Genomic DNA, 18692 nt, shown 5'->3' on the forward strand with positions numbered 1-18692 from the left:
GTGATAGCATTGCAGTTTAACATTTTGTAATAAGTGTCCTAACCGCATTTTTAAATAGGACTCAAAAGTATAGTTTCCAGGATACTGACGATATGGTGTCACCAGTTTACATTGACACATCTTACTTAAACAAATATCCACAGTTTCAGAGTCATGCACAACAAGCACTCTTCACTTCATAATTATACCCCGCTAATAATTACTTGTTTTGGGGTTGACACACATTATTTGAAAATCCTCACTCTCCACTATGTAGCAAATCTTTCATTTTTCTAAAAACTTAGTATCTCAAAAGTTATCTTTATTCAAAATTGTCAATTACTAGAATGCTCCAATCTTAAAATGTAAACCACATCCAGTGTTAAATTTTTAACCCCCAATTTTTCTTTTTCCAAAAATGTATACTTTCATTAAAATAATGTATTATTTAATGAAATATTCAAATTAGAAAATTTTGTTTTCCAGAAAATTATTGACAGCTTTTGTAGATCTTAGTGCACACCAAAACTACACAGCGCATCAAAAAGAATCATCCAATTTCTTTAAAAAATCATAACTATTCTGTTGTTTGAGATATGTGTGTGAACTAAGTACTATTATAAGGAAGAAACACTCTAGTTTTACAAGGTTCCCACTAGGTAGCAACAGTTTGCACCCACTTCAGTTCTAGAAAAAAATGGTGTTGGGATAAGAGTTTTGCGTTCTACATTTTGCGCAGTGCAGATCAGTGATAACTGTTCAGTGTGATTTTCGTACTACGTATGGTGTGGATCCTCCTAAAGCACAGAGCATTAGATGATGGCATGAACAATTCCAAGAAATAGGTTGTTTGTGTGAAGGCAAATAGCCGGTCCATCCCAGTGTCTAACACCAATGTCAAACACACCCGCCATAGTTCAAGGAGTCTGCAGAAATCCGTTCACCACGCATCTCTATAGCTCAACATGCCCCGGATGTCTGCCTGACATGTGTTTGAATGACTTCATTTACCAACAGGATGGGGCACCGCCACACTGGCATCTCGATGTGCGGGAATTTTTAACTCAAAGGATTACTGAACGATGGATTGGTCACACTGGACCAAACGATTCAGTCTTACATTACTGACCTCCAAGGTCACTGGATCTGACTGTGTGTTACTATTTCTTGTGGGGGTTTATAAAAGACTCTGTTAATATGCCTCTATTACCACCAACAATGAATGAACGGGGACATCGAAGCTGGAAGCTGTAACTCAAGACATGCTTGCTGAAGTGTGGGAACAATGTGAATACCGCATTGACGTATGCCATGCATCTCAAAGGAGGCATATCGAACACCTATGAAAAGTTATGAAAAAAAAAACTTTTTCAGTTTACCGTTCATCAAAAAACAAAATTCATTGTATGTGTTTATTAGTTTCAGAGATATAGGTGTGCAAATTCAGATGAACTTTTATACACTCTGTACTGCCTCATAAAATAGAACTATTTGTACCAATTTAATAACAATTATTGTTACACAGAAATGTGTCTGCTTAATGTCGTTATGTATTTTTTATTTTCTCTGTTAACGTCTAAAATGTGATAGCACTGCATTTTAAAATTTTGTAATAAGTGTCCTAACCGCATTTTTAAATAGGTATTGTGGACGAAGCTATTCTGTATGTGGATAGCAAACAAGTAGTGCGAACAAGAAGTTCTTCAGTTTGTTCATTTAATTAGTCTGAGCTCAGCATTCATTGGGCAAACTTCTGTGTCAATCAGAATATTCACACAACCAGTTTGCTCGTCAAAATGTTTTGCTGAAATGGTTATTTCAGTCAAAAGTAGACTCAACCACTTATTGAGCCATGGAAGGCCACTTGTTAATTTTCAGCATGATACTTGAGCCTTTATGAGCTGCCGACCTGTTTTATACAACCTATCAAAGTTACTACTTGCTGGCTGATCACCTTGAGTGTGTTCAGTAACAATAAATATGAAGAAAATTAAAAGTAAATCTGACCCTGTTGAGTTAAATTCTTAAACAACAATTGTGTATTAATCATCATCATCATCATCATCATCATCATCTGAAGCACAGCATTGTAAGATCAACACGACTTAATCAGGCGGCAAAACAGATCAGTAAGCTTACAATGTTACATAATATTACAGAAAAAATTTCATTTTTAATCACTGCAGCTAATTATGTGTCAAAAATAGTTACTTAAAATTCTTCATTTCACTAAATTTGTTTCCAAAAACTGACAAAACAATTGAAAAATTAAATACGAGTGTGAGATATGTATTGATGGGAAATCCAGGACAAAATGTAATATTTATCACTATTTCACTGAATAGAGGAAAGTTTTGTACAACAGATGCAGAACTGCTAAGTAAGCACACACAGTTCTTTACAAAGAGGGTAGGTAAGGGGTGAGAGGGGAATCTACTATTGTGTCTTGAGACTGATTGGAGAAAAAAAATGCAAGATAATATCTGATATTCCATAAATTTCACACAAAGGAATTTGTTGGTGAGTAACTGAGCTGCAAATGAGTAATGAATAAGCAGTTTTCAAGAAAAATAGCATGACCACCACTTTAATTTCCAAAAAGTAACAATAAACAAAACATCTGACTCAGAGTAAACAACATAAACATCAACGACAGGTACAGAAACAGATTCTTCAGTAGATAAAACTTAATACTGAACAACAAATGGCACAGATAGGTACATCACTTATTAAACTGTTAAGATACACATCTTTTCACAGAAAAACAAGGAAAACTGGACAGAGGACATGGTGTCTTCCACCTTCTGTATCACTCACTCTCACCCCCCCCCCCCCCCTCCTCCCTCCGCCAACACCCCCCCCCCCCCCCACACACACACACAGATAGTGCACAGATAGAGATAGAAACAAGTATGTGTGTGTGTGGGGGGGGGGGGGGGGGGGCGGCACGCGTGTGCGCTACCACTGAATTGGATGGCAGCATGGCAGCTGCAGTACAATTTACTCATTCTTATCAAACCAAAAATAATAAGGCACCATTCTGCTTTTAACAAGCTGTGAATCATTGCTCCTCCAACTTCACAAACAATAATCCTCACAATGACTAAAGTGATGGTCAGTGAATTAAAGACTCTGCAGCATCAAGCCCACAACTGTAATGTGCAGGACGTCTTGAGCAGAAGGACTAAATTTTGTACTTGAATTTAGTGTATTATTCTTATCTTCTCATCCTTCTTCCAAGTTAACTCCAAGAGCTTTGAGCATCCAGTGTAAGTGACGAAGTACAAATTGTTTGTCTGTCATCTTACACCTTTCCACAAAATGATGTTCTTGTAGTACAATTCTCTTCCAAAATTCTTCAGGTTTAAAAACTGTCCCACATTCAAAACCATTCTCAGGAACACACTTCCCATTTACAGATGCTGTGAGGGCTGCAGCATCTGGATAAGAGTCAAATTTTGGGAGATATTCTTTAGCACACGTCAAAACTGATCTTCGATAGTTCCACAGTGCCTCATGACTTGGATACCTGAAGTTTGGAAAGAAATGGAAACATAAGTGTAAGCACAAATTTACTACATGCATTTGTAAACATTTATAAATAACAATATAATGGAAGGAAACATTCACGTGGGAAAAATTATATATAAAAACAAAGATGAGGTGACTTACCGAACGAAAGCGCTGGCAGGTCGATAGACACACAAACAAACACAAACATACACACAAAATTCAAGCTTTCGCAACAAACTGTTGCCTCATCAGGAAAGAGGGAAGGAGAGGGGAAGACGAAAGGAAGTGGGTTTTAAGGGAGAGGGTAAGGAGTCATTCCAATCCCGGGAGCGGAAAGACTTACCTTAGGGGGAAAAAAGGACAGGTATACACTCGCACACACACACATATCCATCCACACATATAGCCACAAGCACAACAATCAATGTCTGCTTGTGGCTATATGTGTGGATGGATATGTGTGTGTGTGTGAGTGTATACCTGTCCTTTTTTCCCCCTAAGGTAAGTCTTTCCGCTCCCGGGATTGGAATGACTCCTTACCCTCTCCCTTAAAACCCACTTCCTTTCGTCTTCCCCTCTCCTTCCCTCTTTCCTGATGAGGCAACAGTTTGTTGCGAAAGCTTGAATTTTGTGTGTATGTTTGTGTTTGTTTGTGTGTCTATTGACCTGCCAGCGCTTTATAAATAACAACATTTATTTGCTTTAAAACATAAACAGTAAGACAAAACCGTGAGGCAATAAAGAAGATTCTAAATGAATGGAGCAATGCTTTCTCAACTGTACATGCTAAATTAATAATTAAAGTTGTACAAAAAAAATGAAATATCTTATCAAATGGAAAGTCCTGCATGAGAGATGGAAAACTGTATTAGGAAAGAACCACTAACCATACACAAGGAAGTTATTTCTATTCAGACATTTTAAGTGATGAACAAATCTAGTTTCTTTCCTCGGAGTTCCTACAATGCACATAATTACCCATCTTTGTGCGATCTAAAGGTTCATAGATATGAGAGTTCAACAGTAATATATTTGCTGCTGCTTAAGTGCTAACGTATTTTTATTTAGGCACACACACTAAATGCTGAGAAAATGAATGAACACTGAAGTTCAAAAAAATTTAATAGTTCACCAATTACAAACTGTTGTGTTACTTTGATGTTCAGGGAATTATTATATGCACATAATTTATCTTAAAACAATCAACCTTGGTTTTCTTATTTTCCTAAATGTCACGTCAAAAACAGTATTTCACCGAGTAATTCACATTAAACTATTGGGGCCAAAGGTGATGTAATTATAGATCGAATGCACTTTACCTGACATTCTTATAAAGCACAATATTCAAACATAGAAACAAACATGGAAAATTGATTCCATTAAATCATCTTCTTTAAATTTCACTGAATAATTTTTATTTGTAATGTCAAAAAGGGTGTTCTCAGATTAATCATGGATGTACTCTTACTTAGAATATCAGCAACATTTTCATATACAGAATCTTACTGAGAAACAATGCAGATCATTCCGCATAATGCAGCGATTGCTATTGTCAAGTCAATAATTATGGAACAAGAACAATCAATCCATAAATTTAAAATTTGTCTAGCAGTTGTACAGATGACAGTGGAACATTTACGAACTGTAATTTACAAGCGTAATGTAATAAGATAAGGTTATCACTAAACCTTGACGTATAAATTTAGAGAATTTGTTGTCAAGGTAGACTGTGTAATGATTCTGCAGCTTCACACTAAGTATAATGAGACTAAAATAAAGATTAGGACCCATACAGACAGTGTTTCTTGTGGTGTATTCTCCACCTTGTACAGTAGAACAGTTTGGAGAGTAGCATACAGATGCACATGTCAGAAGTGGCTGGAAGCTATCAGAGAAAAACAATACTTCCTGTACATTGCGTACAACAGTGGCACAGGACCCAACGTCAGGAGTACTGTTAGACTGAATAGTCCTCCACCTGTTGTTAATCTGAACCATCTGTAAAAAGGATTAAATCCTTCACCTGTAACACTACAAACCTAGCAAGGCTTGTGATGTGTCAGGATGCACACTTGTGCACTCATGAGAGGCCACTAACAAAGAAAGAAACCCAGATATTTGTTAATTAATACATATCATTGCATATGCTAGAGTCACTCTTAATGACTGACTCACTGGTAAAGTTATCAGGTTATCAATTTTATTTATCCTTGATTAAAAATTCAAAGAGAAAAGTATAACACAATAGTATTCCAGGACCTAAGTTTGAATGTGATCACATTTTGGCATGTGTTTCTCTCTCTCTCTCTCTCTCTCTCTCTCTCTCTCTCTCTCTCTCTCTCTCTCTGTCTCTGAAGTCGAAACCTCAGAGCACAGCTGCCTCAGCCTCACTTTGCCAGCTTCTATTCAGATCAATAGAAGCCGCAAGATGACTCTTATGGAAGCACAATGAAACACAATACAGTCTTGGCACTTGCCACCTCAAGTCAGATTACAGTTCAACTGCTCATTACTTTGAGCAGAAGACAGTAATATCGATCACGTACAGATGTTGTCATTTTTAACTGGCGCACATGACTTTTAACGGCCCCAGGGATAAAACTTTTCAATTGCACAGTGATGACAAACTGAAGAAACGGGGAGTAGTAGTCGTGATTATTTTCAGGAAAGAACCAGAAAACACACACACACACGTTGGTTCCGTTGCAAGGCGATTTACTTTTGTGTAGAAGCAATTATCTTCCTTCAAATAAATGAGGTGACTGTATAAAAGCTATCTTTAATCACAAATATGATGGATCTTGACCTAAATGAAATTTTATTTTAGCTCCAGAACCTGAACTGTCCTACCAAGAAGCAAGTGATGATGAGACAGGATGTAGAACTTTAATTAATTTCCACTCAAGAATCAAATGTTTTAATTAGAGTTGAACCCCACATCACCATTCCTCAGTGTCCTCATTAACTGGTATTCCTGTAAGTAGGAAAAATGCTGATTGCCTTCCATGGTTGACACAGATAAGTCTCAAACACCTGGTAGCTTCCAAATTTCCATACCAAAGGGCAGAGCCAGTAGCTAAAGCCTGAAAACACTGTGGCAAGTACTTTATGAGCAGCTGCTTGGCATTTAGGACACAGCAGGTTAGGTTCCACATCCATCTTTGTAAGATGGTGGAGGCAACTCAGCTTTTGAAAATTAGTGAACTATGGTAGTTCTTTGTATTTATCTATCGTACATACAGACGTGTTCAAATTATTAGACTAAACGATTATTTTTTTTACTCTTAAGTTTTCTGGTGTAAAAATAGAAGAAAAAGTGTAATAATTGATTTTTTTTAATGGTTTGATTGATACAACAAAATTTCCCCTCCAAGCAACTTACAGACCACTGAATTTTTCACAGTTGGTAACATTTTCATTTTCCCTCCAAATCGTGTTGGTGTTAGCCGACTGTGTACATGCTCTGAAACTGTGTTTACTGTAATGTTTTATTATGTTTCTGTGGCATACTACAGCTTGTTATTTATTCTATCAACTTCTTGCTACATTAACAAGACATTATATAGCTTGTGAACTTGCATGTTTTTGGCTATATGAATAAATCATGGGGTTTCCAAAGAAAGTGAGCTTATGGGGAAGACAAAAGATGTTTCACCTCGGAAAGATTCAGATGTGGTAGCACTTCTTGCTGAAAATCATTATACACAGCAAGAAATTGCTGACAAAATGAGAATATTACAGAAAACTGTCAGCAAAATCAAGCTTTCAGGGCAGAAAGGTGGTGAATACAAGCTAAACAGGAAAGGTAAGTGTGGACATAAAAGAAAATTCTGTGATAGAACAATAAGAAGACTTATAAACATGGCAACAATGAACCATAAACTTACTTCTAAAGACATGCGCCATCAGCTGAAAGGTTTGGGTGTTGAAGTTTCACCTGCGACAGAGAGGAGGAGGCTGTTTGAAAGTGGTTTAAAGGCATGCTTACCAAGGAAAAAACAGAAAATCACACCTTCCATGAAAACCAAAAGATTGCAGTGGACTAAACAACTTTAGGAGAGGACGAGTGAGGACTGGGCTAAGGTATGTGCAATGATACGATAAATTAAGTGGGTCTGATCTCTAAATTTAGGAGTTTTGGTTTGAAATTGTGATGTTTTATTGATACTGAAGACATGAACATTTGAATTTTGGGACTGTTGAGGTCACATATGCTACTATTAACAACTTTTCTAACTTGCAATTTTGTACACATGCTTCAGTGATGAATCTGTATTCACCGTGCCGGAAGAAAGCAGCCAGTATGTTTGCTGCAGACCTGGAGAACAGTTCAAAGCTGAGCACACGTGCGCGTGGTTTTGTGTGTGTGTGTGTGTGTGTGTGTGAAGCATCGAACTTCCATTATGGTCTGGAGTGTGATGTCCGTGAAAGGTCATGGCAAATTACACATTGTTGAAGGGACAATGAGGCAAGAAGAATGTAAAGAACTCCTTGAAAAGGAACTCCTCCCCCCCCCCCCCCCCAAATAAATGAGTGGTTTCCTAATAAAGATGCCAAAAGTGTTTCCAAGTACTTGGAAGAAAAGCAATTGAGTGTTTCCCTGGCCAGGAAATAGCCTTGATATGAACCCAATTGGAAATTTTTGAGCTATTGTCAAACAGAGGATAAGGAAATTTACAATAAGCACCAAACAAGATCTCAAGGAGAAACTAGAGAAAATCTGGTATCATGACAATGATATTAAAATGACATGTGAAAAGTTAATAAAAACTATACCAACAGGATAAAAATGTTGATTAAGGACAAAGGCATGCACACAAAGTATTGAATGTACAAATATAATCTGTATGTGGATGTAAATGTGTAATAAACGCATTTTTTTATGTCTTTGGTCTAATAATTTGAAAACTTCTATATATTCTGTGTTGTCATCACTATCTAACACATGTACATATATTCTGCATTGTCTTCACATAGTTGGTAACCAAGTAAGGAACCAGTATTGTTTCAGTCTTGTAATGCCTTATAAGGCAATGGGAAAAAGGGGATGCCAAGCCACTTCACTACTAAGTTTTCAATGGCTTCTATTATTGGGTAGCTAACACGTGGAACTGCCTTTTTGTGATAATACAGGCTGTAACAGTGAATTGTAAATTCTGTAAAAATTGTAGATACACTTTGGAATAAATTGTCTTTTATTTTTAGTTTTTTGTTTTTCTACTGAAACTGATACGGATGCTAAAATAATTTGCGTGAGCATTTGCGGTAGTCTCTTCTATTTGGTGCAAAGTAAGTAATTATTTTTACTACAGTCAATGGCTTCAAGTCCTGGACAAATTACATGGAGAACTGCCTTTTTTGTGGAGATAGAAGCAAGAGCACATAATGTATTCACTTCAAAGAAATGCTGCCTAAAATATATTTGTAATTTGTTTTCAGCCACACAGTCGGTGCTCAGGGGCTCATAACATAAAGGCTAGTTCATTTTTGTAGCTTCATTTATCACTGGCAGTGTGTCCAGTGATTGACCACTTTCAAATTCAAGGTTTTTTCCAAGTTTTTCAAGACAAATTTCTTTCCATGTTGCTTTCTTATTATATTTTTGTTAATTTTTTCAAAACTTTATGTTGATAATAATTGGAATATACATAATTAATTACAAGCTATTTCTTTAATGCATGAATCACAAATACAAATTTAAACAATTTAAAGATATTAAATTAGGTGTATCGAGTAACAGTCCTAACAAAAAGTTGGCAGTTTCAGACTTCTTCAGGTTTCTGTTGAGAGCGGCACCGATGTCATGTAACTGTCGATACATTTCAAGTGAATTTGATCTATAATTTCATGTCAGACATGCAAACAAAAAATTACACAGCTCCATTTAAAAGACTAAGTTGCTCCCTGTATCTCCGTCAGAGTGTCCAGCGAACCTGGAAAAGCCAGGCATTTTCAAAATAAGGAAAACCTTAAATTTTATTTAAAAACCTTGATTTTTTAAAATTTTACTGGTGCCATACCCAAACTGATATATTATCAGTTTAAACCATCTGCGATATTTCAAATAGCACCCAAATATTCAGAGTCGAATCTACATGTTACACACATAATACCCATTGTGATCCAAAGTTTACACAATGATTCATAACTGTTTTATATTCATTGAGCAGTAAAATGAAGCGGGAATCTGAGGAAGCTGGTTGGTGATACTGGATGACAGAAGAACTCATTGCTTCAAAGTCTGGTTGCTATGGTAGAAATACTGGGAAGTAATAAGTTCTGTAGAAGCATTTTACAGATACATTCATATTCAGTTTAGCACAATTTCCAAAATTATGTTAAATCTGTTGTAACACAGACTATATCAACTGTTAGATCGTTGTGGTTGGTAACAGCAGAAAACAAGATGATGATGATGATGATGATGATGATGATCAGTTTGTGGGGCACTCAACTGTGCGGTTATCAGCGGCCATACAAAGTCCCAATTTTTACACAGCCCATTTTTTTTTCTCCCACAGTCCACTCTCGCCACTGGCACGAATGAAGAGAACAACACAAACACCCAGTCCCTGGGCAGAGAAAAATCTCCAACTCGGCCAGGAATCGAAACCGGGACCCCGTGATCCAGAGAAAACAAGACTTCATACTCACGAAAAGTAATGAGTTGTGCCGATATGTATCGAACCGATCTCTGGGACTGAAAGACTGTTCAACAGCAACAGTCAGCAACAGTCAGCAACTGTCAGTTTCAACATGGGGTACTCTGCAATCTACTATCAATAGATCTGTAGCTTGTTAATGCTTGCATGGCCATTTCATCGAACAGAGTGGTGACACCTTGAGCAGTAATGAAATTAAATCAAGGCTGTTGTAACACAATTATTCAAAAAGGAGGACACACGACATTTTACACATTTGTAATTGTGCCTCATTTTGCAGTGTTTATACAATCATCACTATCAAGTAATTATTCACCTTTTTTTTAAAAATGTACTCTCCTGTTTATGTTTTCTTCCATTCACAACACTGTGCGATATTTATAATAGTTCTTCTCGCTTAATACTGTGACGATGGTGTCGTAGATATAGATGGGACAGAAGTAGCTTCTTCATTCATCATTTCTCAACTCATGCACCGCACTGATCAAGTTGAAACAAGTGGGTTTCACTGCATAATGGTTATTTGTTACAATGCCACACACTGTTGGACCGTGTTGCTGGGCAGTAATTCTGAGCAACTCAAAGTACAGGGGCAACAAAATAAAATAAACACTTTCCTCCAAATGTGTTCATGTATTTGGTAGTACTTTCACTTTTACACAGTTAAGTAAAAGTAGAGAACCTGCAGTGATTCAAGAATTTCTGTGTAAATTCTAAAACTATTCAGCCTTCTACCGTCTCAAACACACGATACTCTGGATATGAGTGTGGGATGGTAGAATCCTACCTACTGCACATCACATGTTTGTGTGGGCAGGTTTAAAATCTGTCGCGGGAAGAAAGTAGACGCAGTGGTCGGACAGCACCGACAAATACCTGTCGGGCAATCCATAGATGTTTTAGTGAGTGTGTAAGGAAGAACCACAGAGTTTATATGCAGCTCTATGCTTATTGCGTCATTGACTAATGTTATTAAAACAAGAACAGTTGAAAAAGTACTCTTGTGGACTCTTGACACAACCTTGTTAGAGGCAAGACTTGTTTTATGATTCATGTTAAGAAAGGCCATGGTATCCAAGCCAAATTTCTTTTAACTGTAACTCTGTTTCTAACATCCAACTGTACGAGAGACTAGCAGGAAGTTACATATTCGTGTGGAAAGTGAGATTTTCATTGTGTATGAAAGTCAAATACATCGTTAGTTGACGAAAAGCAAAGTTTGTATGTCTACTTATTTCATAAGTAGAAAGAGTCTAAAATTCCTGCACCTAGGGTTATTCGACAGAGAAGAAGTCAAGAGGGTTTCCAGCAGCCAGCTATTCAGTAAAGAAGAATGGCTGCAAACTCCAAGTAAGTCATCTCGTAAAGAAGTGAAAGGTGATTTGGGGGAATAAGCCAATATAATCCAGATCCACACTCACACTTTAATTCGTCAGAACATTAGAACCCCAGAACAGCATAAAGAAAGAAAATCTGTAAAGCTTGTATTACACGACACACCTAACATTTACTAGTCTGCACCAGAGCCCCAAGCATACAAGTCTGAAAGTACCAACTTTTTGTTAGGCCTGTTACCACTGCATCACCACTATGAGAAATTGTTTTTTAGTCATATTTTCCCTTCGGACGGTTTCATTGATTTGCAGTGGAACCACTGTCTACACACATTATGTATATAAGGAGGAATGCCTAAATTTATTCATAGTACATTACTTCTAAACCATTTCATTGTCATTTATGAGTCAATATTACTTAATAATACACAATAAGATGAAATCACATGTGCAGCTCGGTGCTTCGCTAGATGGCATATTATTCATTCCATCTTCATTAATAGCAGCAAAATGCTTCACAAAATTGAGTTTTACCCCAACAAGCACAACCAATGGAAGAATGTCACAAACAAAAGAGATGAAATGACATTTTATGTAGCTAGTACAATGAATGTGATTGTCAGTTCTCAACAAATACAAAGAAAGTTGGTATCATTTGATGAAATGCTCTGCATATTCCTCATCAGCACCCCTATATATCTTCCTCACTTCATTACAGCAAGCAATACATGCATTGATTTTAAACATAGTGTGAATTACTACCACAGAGTTATCCAGCAATAAAATGATTTGACAGATAAAACCTATTTATGACAGTAGATATATGTTACTGTAATGTGTTAATTGTAAGAATTACTGGTCAGTGACAAACTTGTGTTGGCCCCACATAGTGTTCAAACGACTGTGGAGTTTGAATGCATCGTGTGGTATAATCTGACACCATGTATTTGGCACTTATTTCATTGGTGGTAGTTTGAAAGGGATCCAGTATTAGAATCAGAATTTAACAGAGCTCTGGAGGACTTAAGATCAATTAAGACAGAAGGGACAGATAACATTCCAACAGAAATTTTAAAATCATTGGGAGATGTGGCAACAAAATGACATTGTGTTGGTGTGTAGAATGTTTGAATCAGGTGACACACCATCTGACTTTCAGAAAAATATCATCCACACAATTCCAAAGACTGAAAGAGCTGAAATGTGCAAGAATTATCCCACAATCAGTTTAACAGCTCACACATCAAAGTTACTTAAAAGAATAATATACAGAAGAATGGAGAAGAGAATTGAGGATGTGTTAGATAACGATCACCTTGGCTTTACAAAAGGTAAAGGCACCAGATAGGTAATTCTGACATTCCGGTTGACAATGGAAGCACGACATACAGTATAGGATTTGTCGACCTTGAAAAAGCATTCAACAATGTAAAATGATGCAAGATGTTCGAAATTATGAGAAAAATAGGAGTAAGCTATAGGGAGAGATGGGTAATATACAACATGTACAAGAATCGAGAGGGAATAATTAGGGTGGACAACAAAGAATGAAGTGCTCGAATAAAAAAGGGTGTAAGACAGGGATGTAGTCTTTCACCCCTACTCTTCAATCTGTACATCGAAGAAGCAATGATGGAAATAAAAGAAAAGTTCAAGAGTGGGGTTAAAATTCGTGGTGGAAGGATATCAATGATATGATTTGCTAATGACATTGCTATCCTGAGTGAAAGTGAAGAAGAATTACATGATCTCATGAAAGAAATGAACAGTTTAATGAGTACAGAATATAGATAGAGAGTAAATCGAAGAAACACACGAAAATAATGAGAAGTAGCAGAAACAAGGACAGTGAGAAACTTAACATTAAAGGTAATGGCCACGAAGTAGGTGAAGTTACGAAATTCTACTACATAGGCAGCAAAATAACCAATGACAGCATCCTTGGACAAGAGAAGTCTACTAACAGCAAACACAGAATTTGATTTGAGGAAGAAATTTCAGAGAATGGTAGGGAAACATGGACTATGGAAAAACTGGAACAGACGAAAATCGAAGTATATGAGATGTGGTGCTAAAGATGAATGTTGAAAATTAGGTGGACAGATAAGGTAAATGAGGTGGTTCTGGGCAGAATTGGAAAAGAAAGGAATATGTGGAAAACACTGACAAGGAGAAGGGACAGGATGATAGGACATCTGTTAAGACATCAGGGAATGATTGCCATGGTGCTTGAGGGAGCTGTAGAGGGCAAAAACTGCAGAGGAAGACTGAGATTGGAATACCTCTAGCAAATAATTGATATATATGTTGTTTGCTGATGATGCCATGGTGTATGGCAAGGTGTCGAAGTTGAGTGACTGTAGGAGCATACAAGACAAATTAGATGAAATTTCCAGTTGTTGTGCTGAATGGCAGCTAGCTATAAATCTGGATACACTGTAATTTAACGTGGATGAATAGAAAGAACAAGCATGTAATGTTTGGATACAGCATTACTAGTGTCCAGCTTGACACAATCAAATTGTTTAAATATCTAGGCTTAATGTTGCAAAGCGATGTGAAATGGAATGAGAATGTGCGGTGGGGAAGGCGAACTGGCTACATTCTGGGGCCTATTACTTAAGAAGTCTTCGAGCCACTCAATATCTGTGAACTTATTCCATATGCTCGTACCTTCATTAACAGCCTGCAATGGGGCACCAAGTCAAATGCTTTATGGTAATCTAAAAATAGGGAATTTTTCCATTGCCCTGCATCCCTTGTTCACAGTATATCATGTGAGGAAAGGGCAAGCTGATGATTTGTGGACATAAGCTTCTCAGTCTCAAGAAAGTTTATTATATTCGAACTGAGTATATGTTCAAGATTTCTGCAGCAAATTGAAGTTAGGAATATGGGTCTGTATTATTGCAGGTCTGTTCTTTCACTCTTCTTATATATTGGAGACATCAGCACATTTTTCCAGTTGCTTGGGACTTTGTGCTGGGCGAGAGATTCACAATAAATTCAGGCCAGGTAAGGGGCCAATGCTGTAGAGTACTCTTTATAAAATCGAACTGGGGTCCATATGGACCCTGTGATTTATTTGCTTTTAAATCTTTCAACTGCTGCTCCACACCAGGGATGCTTATTGCTATATCGTCCATGCGGTAGTGTGTCTGATGGTCAAATGATGGTACGTTTGTGAGATTCTCCTGTTTGAACGATTTCTTGATCACGAAATTTAAAACTTCAGCTTTTGTTTTGCTATCTTCAATTGCCACACCAGACTCATCAACAAGGGATTAAATGGAAGCTTTAGACCCACTTAGTGATTTTACATAAGACTAGAATTTTCTCAGGTTCTCTGCCAAATTTTTAGCTAAGGTGCAACAGTGGTAGTAGTTGTATGCTTCATGCATAGATCTTTTGAACCGAGAGTGCAACAACCTCTGCTTCCCCGGCAGTTTCTCAATCTCATTATTAAACCATGGTGGGTCTTTTCCATCCTTAATCCACTAACTAAGCACGTAATTCTCTAGATTACAATTTACAATCTGCTTAAACTTTGCCCATAATTCCTCTACACCCATCTTACTGGAACTAAGCGAAATCAATTCACTGTCTAAGTGAGATGCTAACAGTTGCTTACCTACTCTATCTAGAAGAAACACCCTCCTAGCCTTTTGGACTGATTTATTAATTTTCGTAATATGCTGTAAAGACATCATGATCACTAATCCCCTTTTCTATACTGACATTATCAATAAGTTCTGCTGATTTGTAGCTACAAGGTCTACGATACTTCCACTGCATGTGGGCTGCCAAGCTAGCTGCTCAAGGTAGTTTTCAGAAAACTGTGTTCAAAAGTATTTCACATGACTGTGTCTGTACACCCCGCAATGAATCCGTAGACATCTCAGTCTATACTGACTAGGTTAAAGTTGCCTCCAACTAGTATTGCACAATCTGGGATTTAACCACTACTAATGGTAGACTTTCTTTGAATGACTCTAGAAACTGCACAGTGAAATCGGGTGACCAGTTACAACACCCAACAAGTAAATTGGTGCCACCTACACCTGTTATATGTGGTGAGATAACTTCTCTGTCACACTCAACTTCGATCTCAATAGTGACAATATTTTTGTCAACTGCAGCAAATGCTGCCCATTTATAGTCTCTAATATACCTTTCTAATATACGTTCCATGACTCGCTAAATATCTCAGAGCTTTCCACTCCGGTTTTCAGTCAGTTCTCGGTCCTGGTGAGAACTTTCCTGGAGGACAATAAATTTGGGAACTTTATTATGAATACTTTGACAGTTTACTGACAAAATTATGACCATTGAAGTGTCTTTTCTGAATGCCGTTTGACCTCCCTTGCTGCATAATGACTGGTGAGTGTTAATCAGAGCACTTCAAACTACTGCCTAGCCTAAAAAATCCTCATGTGCACTCGAAAGTACTCTGCTACCGGAGTAGCTGCTTGCTTTATGCAGTGCACCTCTGACCTATCAAGAGGAGTCCCACAAATCCCCATACGATAACGCAGGTCTAGAAATCTGCAGCCAAGACTGTCACAGAGTCGACAAAGACTTCGGTCAAGACCCTCCATTCAGTTTCAAACCAAAGGATCCTGGTCAACTCTGGGAACAATGCTAACTCTACTTGCACACTGCATGCAAGGTCAGCAGTCTTCATCACCTCTGCCAGCCACCCATAAAAACCAAGGATGGCCTCAGAAACTACATGAAACGCATCATTGGTGGCAATGTGAATCATAACTTGCAGACGACTGCACCCTGCATGTTCAATAGCTGCAGGCAAGGCTGCCTCCACACCTCAGTGAGGCCCCCCATCAGACATACTTAGTTTACATTGGCTTTCTTTCCAGCCCTGAATGCTTTCTGCCTAAGGGGCTCCATAATGCACCTAACATTGGAGCTCCCAAGAACTAGTAAACCTCTCCCCCCTTGTGACTACTTGGACCCCACTGAAGGAGCGACCTGTCCATTTACAAGGTGAATGACCTAGGCCAGGCAGCCAGTCCTCACATTATTCCTCTGCCTCGAGTGATGCAAACGCATTACCACTCACCATTCACTATGCTGTGATGACAGATTCACCACATAAGGTGCCTCGGAAGTGGAGCAGAACTTGTGGGCAAAACAAGCAACACCTGAGGGTCCCATGCAACACGCCAGATTCTCCACCGCTGCTACACCCCCAGGCATCAGCCTGAAGGTAACTGATCATAGCCAAAGTGGCATTCAGCTGTTCGCAAACTGCAGCCAACTCCTCCTGCATCCACGCACAGCATGCACACATCCTAACCATCATAGCAAGACTAATGAAGTATTAGACTGTAAAGGCAGATAGAATCCTAGAACTGCAACTTGCTACCCTCCTGATGTGTCACCAAACCTGATGCATATACCAGCTACGTACCTGACTGTTCAGTGAGGAACTACAGTGCTACAGACTGAATGAATTTACACTTACAAAAACGCGAGATTAAACCTCTTAAACAGAAGAACACGGATGAAATTTAGTAAATAGTCTACGAGGAAAAAACAGAAAAGATAAAAACTTAACTTGTCGTTCCATAGTCTTATACCAACTGAGAGCTGGAGCCCAAATTCCAATGCATTTTTACTATGTTGTTTCTGGTCAGGCCTACAAACAGTTATATCACAGAGATTGTCTCACTGAAATCAGATTTTCCAGCACCAAATGTTAATGCCTGAATCTTCCTGATTAATAAAACTCCAAAAATGTGTTGCTTGTTTACGCAAAAACAAAATACTCATTTAGCACATTTGTTGTATAACAATAAGAATATTGGGTAGCATGACGAGAAATATTGAAACAATTTTACTCCATCACAGGTTCAGTATACATTTGAAAAAATTCTCCTGCTATATTCCTGCAACTTCCTGAGCTATCATCAAAAATATCACTCAAACATAAGCTAGCCAAATATGGAGTACTGCACAATCTACCCTAAATTATGATCTAATCACCACAGTAGATACAGTAATGATATAATTTGAGATTTATTGTGCATTACCTCTCCTATGAATTCAGGTTTAGAGTCAAATAAAAACACTACAGTGCCCATTTTACTCTCGCCACACAAAATCAAGTGCAACATACCTTGTAATAAGATCTGTACTGCTTTCCAGTTCAGAAGTGATTATTTCTGTACATGCTGCAATACCTGCATTTCCATCTCCCAGCAAGTGACGCAGTAAAAACTGTCTATAATGTAATCCACTGTAATCAGATATGTGAAGAGACATCCAGCCTTCTGACCACTGCCACTCCTTCAACCACAACTGATCAGTTTCTGCAAGTCTCATCATACTCCATGTTCGGTGTTGCCAGGCATGATAGTTTCCAGCATATCGATCTGCTGCTACTGCACACACTTGCAACTCCTCTTCCAGTAAGTGTATCTTGTCTACACCTGCTGTGGAATGAAATTATTTGTGTTACAAATTAAATGGTATTTAAAATAAAAGTTTATTGTATTGTTCAAAAAACTTGCTGTTTATAGCAATCCTACCACTGACAACAATGTGTGTGAATGCAGACTTCCTGGCATATAATACTGATGAAAAGCTCTTGGGTTTCCAACCTGGTGGTAGTGCTAAAAGGCCATGATTTGTTGAATAAGTTTCTGACAAAGTGTCAAGATATTGCTGGTGATGTAATATTTATACTAACAGTGCAGTGTCTCCACCAGCTGCTGGATGGGGAGGAGGGTGAGGTTGCAGTGGTGAGAGTAGTGGGTGCACTGGAGGCTACTTTAAAATTTCTGTCTATGCAGTCCATTCGAGTCCTACATGCTGGATGATGCAGAGGTGCTCTCTTCATTTTGCTGGTAGCATAGGATTCCAAGCTGAACAAAGTTTTTGTCCTTCACCCCTGTTGACCAAATTGTCACAAATCTTTATTTCTAAGGATGCCTATTAATACTGTCCCAAAGCCGGCTGCTCAGCAAAGCACATCAGTGTTCTGAAAGTAAAAATCTAGTTCTTCCTTTATGCTCTGCTCTGCTATTGCTGAGTTCTTCTGTGTGTCCCGGTTGAACTTGCTGGATGTGGACCTTGCAGATTTGAGAGATACATTTCTGCATCTGCCCACTGTACTGGTGGCAACATTCACAAGAGATGCTGTATGTCCCAGATACATTCAGTTTTACTACGTCTTTCCCGA

At 38.1% G+C, this 18692-nt stretch overlaps 1 protein-coding gene across 2 annotated transcripts in view; it reads right to left on the reverse strand.

The window, feature by feature from the left end:
- Nucleotides 1-2909: 2909 nt before the first annotated feature.
- LOC124622126 (protein prenyltransferase alpha subunit repeat-containing protein 1) overlaps nucleotides 2910-18692 on the reverse strand; it is a 33403-nt gene continuing 17620 nt past the window's right edge. The window contains exons 4-5 of one of the 2 annotated variants that reach the window (XM_047147740.1): nucleotides 17628-17940; nucleotides 2910-3508 (exon numbers count right to left, since the gene is read on the reverse strand). In XM_047147740.1, the coding sequence (XP_047003696.1) occupies nucleotides 3205-3508; nucleotides 17628-17940 (617 nt within the window). In that variant the 3' untranslated portion in view covers nucleotides 2910-3204. Of the gene's footprint in view, nucleotides 3509-17627; nucleotides 17944-18692 lie in introns of both variants that reach the window. The other variant, XM_047147739.1, reaches the window with a different exon arrangement.

The sequence above is a fragment of the Schistocerca americana genome, chromosome 7 (genome assembly GCF_021461395.2).
Source record: "Schistocerca americana isolate TAMUIC-IGC-003095 chromosome 7, iqSchAmer2.1, whole genome shotgun sequence".
In the NCBI taxonomy this organism is placed as follows: Eukaryota; Metazoa; Arthropoda; class Insecta; order Orthoptera; family Acrididae; genus Schistocerca; species Schistocerca americana.